General features: G+C 38.3%; 1 protein-coding gene across 5 annotated transcripts in view; it reads right to left on the reverse strand.

The window, feature by feature from the left end:
• Nucleotides 1-19585, reverse strand: part of PARD3B (par-3 family cell polarity regulator beta) — a 1103682-nt gene that overhangs the window by 191447 nt on the left and 892650 nt on the right. For all 5 annotated transcript variants that reach the window (XM_074399193.1, XM_003925625.4, XM_074399194.1 and 2 more), the window contains one exon: nt 16122-16424. In XM_074399193.1, coding sequence (XP_074255294.1) covers nt 16122-16424 — 303 coding nt within the window. The remainder of the gene's footprint in view (nt 1-16121; nt 16425-19585) is intronic.

Consider the following 19585-nt stretch of genomic DNA (forward strand, 5'->3'; position numbering starts at 1 on the left):
ATCATTTGAACCCAGGAGATGGAGGTTGCAGTGAGCCAAGATCACACCACTACACTCCAGCCTGGTGGCAGAATGAGACTCCATCTCAAAAAAAAAAATAAATAAATAAATAAAAATAAAAATAAAGAATATGGAGATCAATAAGATACTAATAGAATACCAGATCAATGGGATAATAAGGGAATACTACAAACAACTCTACAAACATAAATTTGATAACTTAAAATGGACCAAATCCTAAAAAAATAAAAACTTCCACAACTCATACAACATGATACAATTTGAATAGCCTTACAGTTATTAACGACACTGAATTCAAAATTAAAACCTCATAGAAAAAGAACTCTCCAGGTCCAGATGATTTCACTGAAAAATTCTACCAAATGTTTAAAGAAAAATTAACATGAGGTCTACATAATCCTTTCCAGAAAAAGGAGAGGTAATACTTTCCTACTCATTCAATGGAAACAGCAATAAATATTAGCAAATAAATTAAATGTATATAAAATTATTATTAAAATATTATGTATTATATTTGTTAAATTATTTAATAACACAACATTAAATTGATTAATATTTATTAAATTATATGTAATTTAATACAATTAAAATTAAATAATATATAAAATAATTATCTACTATTACTACATATAATTACATACTATGACTAAAAAATTATATACTACACTAAAATAAATGACTTTCATTTCAGAAATGCAAGGCTGGTTCAGTGTTTGAAAGTGATCAATGTAAACCAACATGTTAACAGGCTAAACAAACAAAAAAATCACAAGATCATATGAACTGAAGTGTAAAAAACATGACAAAACTCATGCTCATTTATGATAAAACCTCTCAGAAAACTATAAATGAAGAGAAGCTTCTTCAACTTGATAAAGACAGTTACAAAAAACTTACAGCTAACAGTACACTCAATGGTGAGACTGAATGTTTTCTGCCTAAGATCAGGAAAACGTGAAAAAAAGTTCATTATTATCATTGTGGTTCATCATAGTACTGGAGGTTCTAGCCAGCATAATGAGGCAAGAAAAGGAAATAAAAAGCATACAGACAAGAATGGAAGACATACAACTTATGTTCACACAAAAGCACATGGGTGATTGCTTATAGCAACTCTGTAATAGCTATAAACTAGAAACAACCAAAATATCTACCAGTAGATGAATGATTAAGCAAATAGCACATCTATACCATGGGTTACTACTCAGAAATAAGAAATGAACTAGTGATACCCACAACAACTTGCATGGGTCTCCAGGGTCTGAAAAAAGCCAATCTCAAAAGGTCACACACTACACCATATATGTGATTCCATTTATGTCCCATGCTAGAAATGACAGCACTAGACAGAAAATAGATCAGCAATTGCCAAGAGTTAGGGGTGGGGAAAGGTGTGTAACTATAAAGGAGTAGTATGAGGGATGTCTTTGTGGTGATGAAAATAGTTCTGCATCTTGATTGTAGAAATAGTTACATGGATCTACCTGTGTGACAAAATGGCACAGAACTATGCACATATATTGTACCAATGTCAAATTCCTGGTTTTGATATTGTACTATGATTACGTAAGATGTAAGCACTGGAGAAAATTGGGTGAAGGGTACAAGGAACTTATCAATATTTTACCTGCAACTTCTTCTGATTATATAAAAATTTCAAAATAAAAAGTTAAAAATAACTATATAACTATGTATAACTGTGACTATATAATAATTATAACTATATGGTTACAGAAAATGTAAAGAAAAATACATGAAGTTATGTTGGTAAGAATTGCCATCCAAATGGAAAAAAAAATCTACTACATTTAGGTTGACAATTAAGAACATTTTGTTAAGTCCCTACCCAACTTCAGTTCACTAATAGGAAACTTAAACGGTGCTTATTAACTGCCAGCTGCTGTTTTCCCATTTACATATATGAACTCAGTTAAATCCTTGTAATAATACGCTGATGTAGGTACTATGATTATGCTCATTTTACAGATGTGGAAACTAAGCCAGTGAGATGGTAATAATTTCCTGAAAGTCATACGACTATACTGATGGCAGAGCCAGGTTATAAACAAGAAGGTTTGGCTTTAGAATCTATGGTCTTAATTTCTAAGCTGTCTCTTTTCCTTTATTGTTTTCCTTTGGTCTATCTCCTGGCTCTTAAACCACAATGTAAATAATAGTTAATATAAATGTTGCATATAATATCACACACACTACACTTAAAGGGTGGTGTAAGGGATTTTCAAGGGTAATTTTGACTGTGAGCTATTCTTACCTTGTGTTTGACTTTAAAGACTAACCTTCCCTGCCAGATTTGACTACCCCTTAAGCTCTTTATGTTAATTGTGTGTGTGACCTGACTGGCACTTTTGGGGTTTGGCTTTTCATGGAGAAATCAGTAGAGGGCATGGTATAGGGATATCCAATCAGGTTTCCTTTACAGATTAGCATGGCTTGAGCCTAGGCCTCCTACTGAAGTTGCTGTAGAAAATCTTCTGTTCTACATGGAAGAGAATATCCTTCTTAGTGTGGTACACAGAAGTCTTGGCAATTTGGAGAGTGAGAGGCTGAGTAATGGCTAAGTTTGAGGAAATACAGAGTGCTTGCTCAGGACTGATTGAAGTGTGTGCAAAACGGTGGCTCTTGAATTCTATTTCTGGATGGGCTCATATCAATCCTCAGTCAGCTTTCCAGAAGAGAGTACATTTCACTACATATAAATATTAAAACGTCTCCTTAAAATGTTGGATAATTACGAGTACTAACATTAAAACTCTCTTTTACTGCCCTTTTTCATCCTACTGATTATTTATTGTTCGAATAGATAAATACAGGAAAGCAACTGACCTAACAATGGCCTATTCCTGATTACACTTTGCATTAAATACAAAAATTATAAGGAGGACATTTTGGAATCTATCCATAGCATCGCAAAGATTGTATAATAAAAAGGTATGTGGCTTAGCCTAAGAGATTAATGCAACGTACAGGTCACAAGAGGCCTGGAGTAAGTGTGGTAGATCAACACAAATCTAGGAATACTACAGAAAAGAAGGTCAAAGCCCAAGGCTTCTGGATATGCTTTTGTACCCTGTAGCCTTGAGTAGAGTGCTTTGCACAAAACATACATGTAATTTTTTTATGGGATGAAAGGATGAGTGAATGAATGAATGAAAGAAGGGAGAAAGGGAGGAAGGGAGAAATATGTGGCAGGTCAGCAGCAGCATGCATGCTATTTGCACATGCTTGGTACTTGTCAACATTTTTGACTGCAATTTACTGTGAGAAATGCATTTTGCATCATGTCCCAATACTCAGCTACACATATACCCTATTTCCACATATATATACATTATACATACATATACAACTGCAACAAAAATGCAAAACAATGCTTAATTACTTATATCTAATGCTCTTTCATATTCCTTTATATTTTATTAACAAATATTCCTTGATCATACTACATTGATTTTAAGATGTACTAATAGAGTATAATGTGAAGTTTGAACAACGCTCGCATGGCTGGAAGCTCATGCATGAGTTTTGGAGTAAGACTTGGGTTGAAACCTTGGCTCTGCCAACTTATTATCTGTATCACCATAGTTAAGTTTCATAATTTCTCAGAGCCTCTAGGTTTTCATTGCTGAAATAGATTTCTACCCTACAGGATTTCTGTCATCTTACTAAAACACAAATCTGAACATGCCAACCCTACTTTAAGCATTCCCTGTTGCCTTAGGCTAAAGTCTAAATGTTTTCTCTTAGATGACCTGGCCTTTAACAACACGGTCTGTGCTAACTTTCATCTCTTGCCTCTGAGCTGGCCCTAACTTACACTCTACACTCTAGCACTTCTAATATATACGGTTCCCTAAGTGTACCATGTTTTCTCTGTGTGCCTTTGTGCATGCTTTTCTGCTTACTCACTTTCTAGTTCTTCTTTTGGTCATAATATGGATTTCTTCAAGGAGCCAGATCTGCATTCAAGCATCTCTGGCTCACCCTTATCCTAGCATATCACTGTTATTATTCCAGACTGTCAGCTGCATCCCTCTAGAGGGCAAGAAACTCTGGATTCTGCTCCACTCTCTTTGTGCTATTTTTATGTCTAATGAAGAAATGCTGTATATTCCTTCCTTCCAACTTCTTCTTAGTAAACAGAATTAGTTAGATGAATATATCCTAAGGATCAGGTCATTTGTCTGAGAAGCATCCTGGTCAATGCTTACATGCTTAAATGACAGCTTTAATAAATCAGGCTAACCCTTTGGCAAACATTCCTCAAACAGGCCCACTTACCCCTAGTGGTGGAGGATGGGGGGAAGGGGCCTTGAAAATGGATGGTCATGAGTACAAACCCTCTTTGCCTAGCTCATGCATAATAAAAGATAAGATTGTCTACATCTGTCACCCCTGGACACTGACAATTTAGGCAGATATGACTAGTATAGTCCCAAGAGTAGGGCTCTCAGATGATGGGGAAAAAAATTAATGAGAACATCAAGTTTTAAAGAGAAGGGATGGAGGAAAGTAGAGTTAATGGTATATCAGTTACTATTAGCATTTATCTGGTCACAGAGATTCTTTCATTAAGAGATTTCTCATTATTGTTTAAAAGTCACTTAAAAATTGATGGTAATATGTTCTAAGAAAAAAAAATCTGATTGCTTTGTTCAATTGATGAGTTAAGTCTCTATGGAAATAGCATTTGTCACTGGGAATTCCCACGCTGAAATGTGATCACTTTTGTTCATTTGCAGAAACTAAAAGCAAACCTCTGAGTAATCTATTGTAGTCACTGTTGAAGTCCCTACACACAGCCACACGAAGTCAGGAGTCAGAGGTGAGAGCCAAAATGCTACTAAACTAAAATAAAATTAACTGGAAACTCACGAGAGAGAAAGAGACTGGGGACAAACACGGACAGAGGTATGAGCTGTACATGACAATGCTGTGACTCAATGAAATGCTGAATCTCTGAAATTAATGAACTGTTGTGGCAAAGAGATATCAACTATCTTACACTGCCCCAATGATACAAGATATGTTCACGTCCAGCTCTTCACACAGCTACAAAGCTTCCTGTTAATACTTTTTCTATCCCTCATTGCCCTTATTTTAGAATTTCCAAAGCACATGCTTTTTCAGTGGTCATGAAAATTAGGAATGTATGTACCCTAGTTGCCTCTAGAAGTTATTTAGACAAAGCAGAGGAAGGGAGGTGGGGATGGTTAATGAGCATAAAAAAATAGAAAGAATGAGTAAGACTTAGTATTTGATGGCACAGCAGGGTGATAGTCAATATGAATTTAACTGTACTTTTAAAAATACCTAAAAGAGTATAACTGGATTGTTTGTAACACAAAGGATAAATGATTAAGGGATAATACCTCATTTTCCATGATGTGATTATTACATATTGCATGCCTATATCAAAATATCTCATGCACCCCATAAATTATATACTTATTATGTACTCACAAGAATTAAAAATAAAAAATTTAAAACAAGAAGTTGTTCAGGCTAACATATTTCTGCCTGAGCTATAAAAGAAGGTCTATATAATAAGGATAGCTTCTCACAGGAGTTAATAAGAATACATTTGACAAAAGTACTACATACCATGAATCTACAACTTTTGCATTATTAAAGGGAAGCAGAGAGAGAGAGAGAGAGAGAGAGAGAGAGAGATCTAAAGGTAATTTGTGGTGGATTACACAGAGTGACTCCCTAAAAGCCATTCACTACTCATTTCTCTCTTGACTTCGTTTACTGGAAAGCTGAAGTTCTATTTTCAAACACCCTTTTGCAACTAGAGTCAATCTTTTAATACAATTTTGGCTGATGAGAAGTTGTTGGGGGTCTTCTGGGAAATCTTTTCAAAGGGATGAACGAGCACATTGACCAGCACATTCCATTTGTCATTTGCCCCTTTCTCCCTCTTTCTCCCTGGAAGGTGGAGATGAAACCTAGAGCAGCAATGGCCATCTTGGAATCATGATACAACATGAGGAAGAAGCCTTGCCACTTGCAAAGGCAAGAGAGGAAGAGGAAAAGAGGCCATCTAAATTCCTTAATGGGTAAGACACATGTATCAGCTGGGTTTTCTGTTGCTTACCGTCCAATAGGATCTGACTCAACACTGTTGTTAATGACAGCTCTTCTGGGACCCATATAAATTGGACAAGCCCGTTCTGTGGACAATTGTTAAGCCCCACTCAGAACCAAATGGACGATCAAGTGACATGGCAAGATATTGCCTTAGTTCTGAAGATGAGCTTAGGGACATCTAACAAGTTATGGTTTGTAATGAACAATTGCCAAAGTAGCTCCATGAGTAATAAATGGTCTCTTCACTTATGCAGATGATAGGACTGATCTAACAGAATCTGCACTGTTTTTTTAGTTTTCTTGCCTTTTATCTCCTCACTTGCTTTTCTCTTTCTACTTTTTGTTTCTGATGATTGCGGTACACTGGCAGGAGCTGAGGCTGAAGCTAGGAATTAACAATTAAATATGTGACCTTGGAACAGATGGACTCCAACAGATTCCCAAATCTATTATTTTAAGGGCAAACAGCTAGATATAATCAATAATCTTCCTAAATAGTTATATTTAGTTCAATAATATTCTCAATATATATACCAATATGTAATATAGTTAAATAATATATAGTCTGATAATATTCCTAAATATAGTTGACATTTACTGAGCCAAACACTGAAACAGTTTCATTTAATCCACAAATAACCCAGACAAGAGCAAGTATACTCATATCCTCATTTTACAGTGAGGAAACAGACTTTGAAAAATTAATGCCTTTTAACCAAGGCCCTGGAAAGATAAATCTATAGTCTCAGGTTTTTCTCACACTGAATGCATTTATAATTTCATGATTTTTACAATATATCCTGTACACAGCTCTATTCTAATGGAACACATTATATTATAATTATTCGTTAATGAGATAGTTTTGGCTATCAGACTGAGTTCCTTGAGGGTCAGATTACTTCTAAACCTTTTTGTGTGACCTCTAGAATATAACAGATGCTCAATAAAAGTTTCCTGCAAAATTAGTGGATATATGTTGGAAAATAAAAGCTGCTTAACTCGAGCATTAAGGAGCTGTGTGCTGTTTGCTACTTTAATTTTACAGCTGCCATATATTAGTCACTAAGTAAGTATTTAGTAAGCAAATACTATGTACCTCTAAGTGCCTGGTATTACACTAGATCACAGAAAGTGTTACTTTGCATAATTAAGTCTAAACGGACACATTATTTATGAATACTACAAAAAGGAACAAAAAGTGGGCTGGGCACAGTGGCTCAGGTCTGTAATTCCAGCACTTTGGGAAGCTGAGGAGCGTAGATAAGGTGAAGTCAGGAATTCGAGCCCAGCCTGGCCAGTATGATGAAACCTTGTCTCTATTAGAAATACAAAAAATTAGCCAGGCATGGTGGTGGGCACCAGTAATTCCAGCTACTTGGGAGGCTGAGGCAAGAGAATCACTTGAACCTGGGAGGCAGAGGTGCAGTGAGTTGAGATCGCACCACTGCACTCCAGCCTGGGCAACAAGGTGTTTTTTTAGATTCATCAAGAACAAGTCATTCTTTTTTGTTAGGGTTACTGGAGTGTTAAATCAAAGGATTTTCACAAACATGGTGTACCTCGTTATCAGTAAGATAAGTTCAGATGAACTGGAAAATGCAGACTAGATAACAGTAGACTAGATTAATAGCTAACTGAAGATCCCAAAGAATTTTGATTAATGGAAGTCTCAAGTGATGAGATGCAGGGATTGTATTTGACACTGATCAACGATCTTATCAATGACATGGATGAGCCCACAATGATTAAATATGAGGATGATACAATCTAGGAAGAATAATAAATACATCGAAGGAAAAAAATCAATACTTTAAAATATCTTTGTTGGCTACAATAATGGGCTAAACCTAACAAGTATTCAACGTGGATAAAGAGACTATCCCCACATTTAAAAAAGTTATTGTACCAGTAAATTTACAATAAGTTTTGTAAATTTATTGACAAATGTCATTTGATAGCAACTCAAGTGAAAAAAAAACACAGACATTTAGTTAAAAAGTGTAATATAAGCTAACAATGACAATGGACATAAAAGTTTAGGCCACATTAATAAGTGTAAAGGATTAAAACCAAAGGACACCAGAGTCCCACTGATTTCTGTGCTTTCATGACCACATCTGAAATATGGTACCCAGTTCTGGATGTCATGCTCAACAAAGCAATCATAAACTCAATAGACTTCAGTGTATGTATTCCCCAAATGGCTGCCAGGAAGGCTGAAGGTGTGGATTATAATTTAAGAGGAGGCTAAAACAGCTGGGGGAGTTTAAGCTGAAGAAATGATTATACAACAAACTTCTCAAGGTAATTAGCTGTGTTTTCTATATCCTTCTTAGGGCCGGTGTTGAGCACAGAGCCTGGCCTCTGTTTAGAGTTCATAAATGTTTGTTAGTGAAGGTGGTCATAGCAGTCACTTTAAATATCTAAAAGACTGTTAATGAGTCTTAGATACTCTGTCCAGGTTGCTCAACCCAAGATCCACGGTGAAAGCTACACAGAAACAGTGTTTGTGTGGGTAAAAAGTGGGCATTTCTACATCAACTAGAGTGATCTAAAAGACAAAAAGGATGGCTCATGAATTTTGTCACTGGAATTATGCCAACGTGAATTAAGTGACATTCATGGGGCAGTTTGTGGAAAAGATGCCTCTGATGAGTGGGATGTGCGGTTCAACCACTGTAGGTCCTAGCCAACTTTAATAATCTGTTAAATTAGCTGAACGTCGTGGCTCATGCCTGTAATCCTAGCACTTTGGGAGGTCAAGGTAGGTGCATACCTGAGGTCAGGAGTTCGAGACCAGTGTGGCCAAAATGGTGAAAGCTCATCTTTACTAAAAATACAAAAAATTAGCTGGGTGTGGTGTTGTACGCCTGGAATCCCAGCTAATCCCAGCTACTCAAGAGGCTGAGCCAGGAGAATCACTTGAACTCGGGGGGTGGAGGTTGCAGTGAGCCAAGATCACGCCACTGCACTACAGCCTGGACAACAAGAGCAAAACTCTGTCTCAAGGAAAAAAAAAATTCTGTTAAACCATTCGTTCATTCATTATTCCAAAAATATTTATTGAGGACAGACTGCCCTAGGAACTGAGGAGACAGGGTGAGCAAAAGCAGGATAGGTCCCTACCCTTATGAAGCCTGGCGCTGAGACCAGACCAGTGGTCTCCAAAATGGGCTGTATAAATCCCACTGGAGGGGAAGAAGAAAATATCAGAACCACTCCTTACATTAAAATTTGTCAGTCTCATTTTAAAATTAATTTCTATATTTGGTATATGTCTTATAATTTGTATAATATATTAGCAGAGTAAATTAGTATGTAACAGTTAGAAACAAATGCCCATAATTTTAGAGGTTAACACCCAAAAGCATTTTTTTTTTTTTTTTTTTTTTTACTGATAGGGTGTGCGATCAAATCCATTTGGCAACTTCTAGAAACGAATGTCAAATAGTCACACAAACCAATGCCAAACTGCATTTGTGTTGTGTGCCACACACACCTTCTAGTCCCCTATTTGGGATGGTTTTGTCCTCATCCAGCCATAAAGTTTTCATGTTCATACACTGTGGGAACCCTTTCAATGCTGGCATTGTGGTGGAAGACTAACACATTGTAAACCTGAGTGGTTGTCAGGCTTTGTGGGCAGGATTTAACCCATGCTATGTTCAAATCCTGGAAGAACCAGCACTGTGAAAACCCAATCATGAATCTCTGTCATGGTGCTAGAAGTGTTTGTTTGTTTTTTGAGACGGAGTCTCGCTCTGTCACCAGGCTGGAATGCAGTGAGGCCATCTCGGCTAACTGCAACCTTCACCTCTTGGGTTCAAGTGATTCTCCTGCTTCAGCCTCTCGAGCAGCTGGGACTACAGGCGCCCGCCACCAAGGCTGGCTAGTTTTTTTGTATTTTAGTAGAGACAGGGTTTCACCATGTTGGCCAGGATGACCTCAATCTCCTGACCTTGTGATCCGCCCACCTTGGCCTCCTGAAGTGCTGGGATTACAGGTGTGAGCCACCGCGCCCAGCCAGAAATGTTTTTTTTAAACCACTGTCATTTACACATGAATGTTTTATAAGACAGTTTGTTTTTCTAAGATGGGCTGAAGGTTCAGGGCCAACCTTTGAGAAGCAAGTAGGTATGAGACAGAACTTGCCTCTATTAGAAAGTGACTATGGGCCACATACACATAATGTGTTCCTATGGGACAGGCATATATGAACAAATCATGAACAAATCTCTTTCTTATGGAGATAGAAAACACACAAAATGTAAAATCACATGTAACCATCACAAGATGGGAGGCTATTATTATAATCTTCCCTTTAACAAATAAGGAGCTGAGGATAAATCACGTATGCTATTAAACAGCAGATTGAATTCCAGGATTATGTCTCACGTAAAAACCCTCAGTGAACTCTTCCTCACTCCAAACCCTGCCCCACCTATGTCAGAATGGAGTCCCAACTCTTCATTAAGGCTGGTCAAGGCTCTCACCTGCCTCTGGCCAGCTCTGAGGCCATCCCATGTTCTCTCTCCATTTACTCCTCCTATCAGATTTCTATTTTACTGAAAGAGTCTTTCAGTCTCCCTAACACATTGTGCTTCCTCTCCCCTCCGTTTTCACCCATGATGCCTGGCCCCAGCCAGTGCCCTGCACTCACTCTTCAGGCACAGTCTCTACACTGTGTTCTCACTGCATGCTTAGGTCTTCATATCGCCACTGGATCATATCTCCATAATGAAGGCAGCATACTCATCTTCCTCCTGGTTCCCTGGTGAGCCCAGTACTGAACTCAGGCCCTGGCCTTTAGTGAATACTCAAGTATTTGTTGAATGATATGCATGAAAATAAAAAAAAAATGGCATCGTACGTAAGCTGCTTCACAGCAGGTCATTCAGGAGTACGTGGAAGTGGACTGGAACCAGGTCAGCCTCATCCCCAAACCTATGACTTAATCTGCCATTACATGTTGGGAACCAGATGGATGCCTCTTTACTTACCCAGGTACTAATTTCCTTAATATGGTTTGGATCTGTGTCCCTGCCTAAATTTCATGTTGAATTGTAATAATGGTGGAGGTGGGGCCTGGAAGGAGATTAGATCACAGGGGTGGGTTTTCCCCTTGATACTGTTCTCGTGGTAGTGAGTGAGTTCTCGCGAGATCTGGCTGTTTAGAAGTGTGCAGCACCTCCCTCCTCTCTGTCTTGCTTCTGCTCCTGCCATGTAAGACCTGCTGGCTTCCCCTTTGCCTTCTGCCATGATTGAAGGTTTTCTGAGGCCTCACCAGAAGCTAAGCAGATGCCAGCATCATGCTTCCTGGATAGCCTGCAGTACTATGAGCCAATTAAACCTCTTTTCTCAGGTAACTCATTACAGCAGGGCAAGAATGGACTAATACATTCCTCAAGCAGGAAATGAGAGTGTGGGTTTATGTAGTGGTGTGGGTTAGGGGAAAAAAGACTGTAAAACACAGAGAGATCTAGAATAAAGTCCTGATTCCATGCTGCGTGACCTTGGGCAAGTTATTCAACTTCTCTGGGCCTCAGTTTCTACAATGATCACATGAGACGGTCATTCTGGACAGTCTCTGAATTCTCATTAGCTCTGAAATACTGTCACAGAAGGAGCTTCAAAGATACAAATTTTCCATTCTATAACTCTGTTCTCTCTTTGTCACCAAGAATGCATTCCTTAATTTCTCACCTGTTAATTCTCTTCTAATTATAATTCTCCCTCTGATCCTACTTAGCTACTAAACCGTTCTCTCTAACTGATAACCTTTTAGTGGCCAAATCTAAAGCCCTCTTTTCAGTCCTTAATTCACTGACCTCTCTAAAGCATTTGAAAGCCCCATGTCTGTGATACCTGCTAAACGTCTTTGTCTTCATTTTAAGTTAGGGTTTTGGCCTACTTCTAACACTCTCCTGGCTCCAACCCACTCCCTTATTTCAAGCTCTTGTCCTCATTTTCTACTGTAATCATCTCTTACTTTGTCTCACAGTCTAACCATCTTTTACTTGGTCTGCCATCAAGCTGGAAGAGATATTTTCCCAAAACAAAAATCCATCTGCTCATTCCTCAACTGTGGCAACTTTAGTGACTCCCATTGTCCACAGGATTGGCAAATACATCAAAGCCCCCTGCACACTTGCTACTGCTCATCATTCTGGAGTCTAGGGAAGATACCCCTATTCAGGCATAACTGCAGAACTCTTCTTTTTTCCTTTTGAGGTAGGATCTTTCTCTGTCACCCAGGGTGGAGTGCAGTGGTGCAATCACCAGCTCACTACAGCCTTGGACTCTTGGGCTCAAGCTGTCCTCCCACCTCAGCCTCCTGAGTAGGTTGAGCTACAGGTACACACCACCACACATAGATAATGAAAAAAAAAATTTTTTTAGAGGCAGGGTGTGGTGGCTCATACCTGTAATCCCAGCATTTTGGGAGGCTGGGGTGGGCAGATCACCTGAGGTCAGAAGTTTGAGACCAGCCTGGTCAACATGGTGAAACCCCATCTCTACTAAAAATACAAAAAAATTAGCCAGGCATGGTGGCTTGTGCCTGTTAGTTCCAGCTACTTGGGAGGTAGAGACACGAGAATCGCTTGAATCCAGGAGGTGGAGGTTGCAGTGAGCCAATATCATGCCACTGCACTCCAGCCTAGATTACAGAGTGAGACTCCATCTTAAAAAAAATGTAGAGATGGGGTCTTGCTATATTGCTCAGGCTGGTCTCCAACTCCTGGCCTCAAGTAATTCCACCTTACCCTGGACTCCCAGAGTTCTGGGATTATACCGCGACTTGCTTCAGAACCTTAGTTAATACAGATTTCTAGACAGACCCTACCAGTCAATACGTAGCAGCATAAGATATAACCCACGAATTCACAAACTGACCTCAACATGCTTTGCAGCCTCCTTTCCTATCACTTTCCTTCCTACCCACCTTCGGTGTCTGGGTGCTTCTGAGCTTCACTAATAAGCTTGTTCTTTCAGGCCACATTGCCCTTGTACATGCTTAATTATTCTGCAAAGAAAACAATTCTTCTACTGCAATTGCTCTTGTCCTACTAAACCTTCTAGAGCCAGTTCAAGTATCACCTGTGTTTGGAGGGCTTTTCTGACTAGGCAGAGTTGGAAAAGAAAAATTTCTTTTTCTTCTATTCACATCATATTTCAGTGATCCATTTCTACATGTGTTGGTCCTCTACTCACTAGATTATAATCTCCTCTGGTCTGGGACTGTTTCCTAATCATCTCTCTATCTTCCCTAAAGCTTTCTACAGTAGTTAGGACACATTAGGTGTCAAATACATACTTACTGAAAGAGTGAAGGACTGAGAAGATCAATGTATGAATGACATTGCCCTCTAACAGTACACACAGTAGGTTTAGAATTCGTAGGTTCCTGCTTATGCTTACTATTAGGGAAACTGCCATGGCAACTCTTAGATTTATCTGGGTACAGGTATATCAGGAAAGTTCAGAATTTCATTGATAAAGGAGAGTAATAATAATAGTAACAATGATGATAATAATAGCTAATATTTAATGCTTACTACATGCCAATACAAAATTTGCTTCCTTGATGACTTGAAGAACAAAGAGCAGGTCAGTCTTTAAGTATAATTAAAGGTAAGAGCAGAACAGAGATAATTCTGAGTATAGTCACACTTTGATCTGCTATTCAAAAATAAGACAGCAGTCTAAACTCTATTGAAAGCAGCTTTAGACCATTTTTACTATAAAGGGGTCAGAGTCAAAAGTAAGACTCTTACACATATATCTGGACTGGGCAGTCAATAATTATATTTTCTTGATATCATTATATAGTGGCTGCAGTTAAGATTAGCCTAAGAAATTTATTTTCTGGTCAAATCTACATAGATGAAAATTAGTATAGAGTTTCCTAAATGGTATTCCAAAGATCTAGGGGAAACATACCCTTCAGGTGACAGAAATCTGGGAGATGATGCATACTGGTTGTTGGATGGTCCTCTTAGAAACTCAGAATGCATGCCAGCATATTAGGCATAAGAATACTGCAATAAGAAAACCTGTTCCAGCCAGATGCGGTGCCTCACGCCTGTAATCCCAGCACTTTGGGAGGCTGAGGTGGGTGGATCATGAGGTCAGGAGTTCAAGACCAGCCTGCCCAAGATGGTGAAACCCCATCTCTACTAAAAATACAAAAATTAGCTGGGGGCGGTGGCAGTTAGTTGCCTCTAATCCCAGCTACTCTGGAGGCTGAGGCAGGAGAATGGCTTGAACCCAGGGGGCGGAGGTTGCAGTGAGCTGAGACTGTGCCACTGTACACCAATCTGGGTGTCAAAGTGAGACTCTGTCTCAAAAAAAAAAAAAAAAAAAAAGGAAATAAAGAAAGAAAACCCATTCCTTGTGGCTTAACCTAGATTTCCCCATATGTATTTGACTTGTAAATCTTTTTTTTAATAAAATGCCTCATATTTATTTCCATGGAATTAGTATTGGAACATACTGGCTGGGGAGGTTCCTATAAACAGTCTCTCTGTGTTGGGATTCTAGCTATGGAATATGCAAAGAGGATTGTTATGAAGACCTATCTAATTTAGGGAAAGTAAGATTGACTATGGTTTGGGCCAGAAGAGACTCATGCCTGGTGTTATTGTTTATATAATAAAATTCAATCCTCTATGAAGGCTGGGGAGAAAAATCCAACTCTTAATCAAGTCTTTGAATTAGCAGTTTAGTTATTATGGCTATATCACAGTCATAAAAATTTATATTTTCATTTTGTCCCAAAGAAAAACTTGACCATCTTTCTTTAATATTATCAACCTGGAAGCCTGACAGTAAGGATTAAAAATTGCTCCTTCCTTCCCACTTGGTTATTGGAAAGGCTCTGAAAGGTAATCAGTCTTGTGAAGCTACACTTTACAGTCTGCATAAAAATGCCATGATTTCCCTTCCTCTCCCCAACCTAATTGAAAGTGCATAATATCACCCAGCTGGGGAAATGTAAATGGTAAACATACGCAATATATCATGCTATCACACAAAGGGTGGTTACTAACAGGGACTGGGTGGTTGTCAGAACCCTAGGAAGTCTGGAAAACAAGTCTTTTCTTCACATAGAATGAGAGCTCTCTGTGCCTGCTCCCCTTCTTCCCCACCACCTCCCTCCAGACTTCAAGCTATAGTCAGATTAGTCCAAGATCAGTCAATTCGTTCCTTGCATGTATAATTCCAGGGGTCACCTAACACTGTATATTGACTAAAACTCTCTTACATCAGTCTTTCAAGAGAGGAAGCATTTTACTTTTGGCAGGAGGTGAGGTTGGAATCATCTTGTTCTCTACCTACTTCAGTTGTACTGACAGATGGTCTTATTATCTCTCCTTAGCTGCTAAACCTAAAGATCCTTGGCCTTGTCACCTCTTATCTTTCTCTACTTCATCAAACTCCTATTGCCAAGATTATCTCTTTTTCTACCTCTGATCATCCATAATTATCTATACAGGGTCACCTTTCCCTTGAGTATAAAATCCCCATTTTACTTTTCAAAGGCCCCTGCTCCTCTGCAGCTATCTGTAATTCCCACCTCAATTACACCTACTTGGAAGCTATCATTTTCTCTTTTCTGACTCTCCACCTCCATGTGCCATGCCATCTTCCTGAATAAATCTTTTACAATTGGGCCCTTAGGAGAAAGGATAATATCCCTTCAAAGTTCTTGTCATGAGATGCCTGTCACAATATTCCTTCAAAAATGGCTCCCTGTTGCATCCTGAACTCTGCTACTACTATTCATTCATGCCACCTTACAACAGGCTATTGTTTTATTTTTGATACTGGATATCTTACAGATTGGTCAAAGGATAGCAGTTGTGTAATGTACCGAGTCATTTCGGTTTTAATCGATAGAAGGAGATATTTTTTATCTGCTTCAGCAGTAGAGATTATTTGAAACATACTGAATTAAAGCTACATTTATCTTTCTGTAAGTTTATTACCTGTCAACTGGACCCCGTGGATGATATGACTTGTTGACCTTGGCATAGAGACCCTCTAAGTGGTCTCTTTCTGGAGACAGTGGACGGCCATCCCGAGGGTAACCAAATGGTCCAGCTCGAGGGGGAGATGGAGATCTAAAGACATTTGCTGATGTGCATGGTTCCCGAAAGTGGTTCACTCTGGCATAATTAGGATCCATTTCATCATCATCCATATCGTGTACTGATCCAATTGCACCAGTAGCATAATCAAGAAGACATCTTGCTTGTTTTTCCCTTAGCTCCTGATGTTTTGCTCCAATCCTGAAAAATACAGAATAGCAAAGATGTGTGTGAGTTTCATATGCTAATACAATAAAATGCTCTCTTGAATTTATGTTAACTCTTCCTTGTCACTTAGCTGTCATTTTCCTGCTTACTAAAGATCACAGCATGCAGAAATGCCAACAGCATAAGAGGATTAATTTTATATATCTGATCTTTATTTGTTACAGGGTCTTTACTTTGATAGCAATGCTATGGATATTTTGAGATCTTGCCCACTGATGACTAGGCTGATAGTAGCTTCAGAGGCTGATTTTCATTAACATTCCTTCTCCACAGATGACATGTGCTTGTGGTAACAGTGCATCTTTCTTGGGACTGGGATGCATGTTAACGAACCCATCAAAATCCTACAGTTTTTCTATGACTTCACTAATTTAGTGCCCTAGAGTTCCAGTGTATTCTTTTAAAGAAAAGAATTTGCAAAGAAAATTGATTTAAATATGAAAAAGAAATACAGAGGCTTTCTGGTCACTAAAAGCAGTGGGATCAGGGGTAATTTATAAGAGATTCTAAGTTTTTTGGTTATGCAAATGGGGATCATTGTGTCTCATTACATAGGGGCTAGGGACAGAGTAAAATAGTGAAGAAATTAATAGCTTCCTGACAGAGATGAATTGGCACATATAAGTGAATTAAACACCATTACTGGCAGAATTCCACAGCGCTAAAGCCTTAAGTGATATTACAAAATGCTAGTGCTAATCAGTGCCACTGTACTGTCTACTGGGAATGGAAGCAGAAAAATATACTTAGGTGGATTCCAAATCCATCTAAATTTTGAGAATTTGACATTTAATTGGGAAAGTATTAGATCAGCTATCTTAAATTCTCAGTAATGTATTAAAATGGAAAGGTCAGTATGGCCTCTTACTGGACAATGGTGATCTTGATGGTATGAGGAGGTCTTCAGCATTGAAGAGAAGAGTGTAAACCTTGTCAAGGGACAAACAAGGGGCACCGTGTACAGGAGGAGAGGGTAAGACAATGCTGACTCAGGTGGCTAAAGAAAGTCAAGAAAAGATAGGGACAAACCCGACGTTCTGGGCCCAGAGAGCGTTAAGAGGGCTGTGGGCTAGACGTGGATGACCTACCTATGACTGGAGACATACAGAAGGCCTGGATGAGTTAAAAACAACAACTGAAACCCATCAGTATCTTCCCCCATTCAAACCAAAACAGCTGTTTTGCACATGGAAGCTAGTTTTATTTTGCAAAACATCAAACCCTTTGTAAAAAATCTTTAGAAGCCATGATTTTCCCAGGTATTTTCTCTTTTGGCAGAACAGCATTTTTATTTTTTATTTATTTTGAGTAAGGAGGAGAAAAGAAATTGGGCAATTTCAATTGGGAAGCAAAAAGCAAAAAACAAAACAAAAAAGAGTAAGAAGGCATAAGATCAAAACCAAAACCAAAACAAAACCCTAGCACCTATCCTCAAGTTCCAACAGATGAAAATAAATGCCAGGATATATTACTGCATACTGCTTTTGACTAGGCTAAACCTGTGCCCTACACATAAGTAATTAGAAGAATTTATATTTTTGCATACGGCAACTTGAATTTCCAAGGGATTCTGAATTAAGATGAAAGGAAGATTACACAGTAGGGTACCCGTTAAGGGGCCTTGCCTATTTCCTTTCAATGCATGTTAGTCCTAGATTCACGGATGTTTGTTTTGAGTAATTTTTGATAAAGAAGATAACCTGCTCCATTCTGCAACGAACAATCTTTCCAGGGACAGTGCAGACTTGATTATCAGGGAATGCTTGCTGCACTCTGATGATAGGGATGGATTTCCATTGCAAATAGAGCAAAGGACATCAATAAAGTTAGGGGGTAGAATTCTGTGTGGTTACTATTCTTCAAAAGTGAGATACCTTCAAGAGAAATCATTCAGCAGAAAGATGAATATCACATGGCTGCCTCATGGGGCTACACTTGTGCATTAATGGAAGAGGAAAATACTAAGTTTGATTTTCAAAAATCACAGAAATAGAACACTGGCATCTGTGTTCTATTTCATCACTTCTCTTTCTTAGAGGTTTTCTCATTAATTAAACTTGCTGAGTATGTGGAGAATCTCAGATGAAAAGTACTACGTGTATGCCAAGCAGCATTTTATCGTGCATTTTTCCTTTCTAAAACAAAACTGTTTCTCTTCGATACTCTGCACCACTGTTTCAGTAACTAATTTCACATTAATCATTCAGTAGGTAAAATAGTAATTTCTCTGAACAATCATTATTATATATATATATATCAGGGTCGCTCCATGTTGAGGAGGACAAGGCAGTCTCTGCAAAGGAGTGTATGGTGGCAGAAGAGAACAGACAGAAGTGTCCAGAAAAAAGACTTTTTTTTTTGGTAGCTCTGACCCTCACCCCCACCCAATTCATGTGAGAATTCTAATTGTTTATGGTCATTTCCACTTAGAGAGTTCCTTGCCACTGGGAACTCAACCTGTTAAAGTAATTATTTTTTAAAAGATACATTTTTGCTCTTTTTTTTTTTTTGATAGTCCTACCAGTTTCCCCATTCTTCTGAGCAAACTGCCTTTGAATTGTTTAAATCTCTTCTTTCTCTTTTCCTCTATGGAAACATTGCTATTTCTTGTTTTTCCATAACACCTCTTGGGTATCCTCTTTTATTTCCATTTCTTTCACCACAGTCTAATATTCAGGCTTTTATATTGCCCAGATCTGCACTGTCCAATATAATGGCCATTAGCTGAATGTGGCCCTATAAAATTAAATTTGAAATAATTGATATCAAATCAATTTCTCAGTTTCACAAACCACATTTCAAGTGCTCAGTAACTACATATGGCTAGTAACTACTATATTGGAAATACAAATAGATATTAATTCTATCACTGCAGAGAGTTCTATTTGACTGTACTGGCCTAGATTATTCTGAGAGTTTTTGGTATGTCACCTCATCCCACTTTAATATATACCTTAAAAGGTTCTTGAATAATCTTCCTTAAAGAGTATTTCTGTTGTGTCTGTCAAATTGAGGATCCCTAATAAGAGGTGATAATAAATGATGAAGTCAAGTATTTGACTCTACTTCCCTCCCTGAAACTCTATATGAACAAACACTTGAGGAATTGGGGAAAAAATTCTATCTACAATGGA

This window comes from Saimiri boliviensis, chromosome 5 (genome assembly GCF_048565385.1).
Source record: "Saimiri boliviensis isolate mSaiBol1 chromosome 5, mSaiBol1.pri, whole genome shotgun sequence".
Classification (NCBI taxonomy): Eukaryota; Metazoa; Chordata; class Mammalia; order Primates; family Cebidae; genus Saimiri; species Saimiri boliviensis.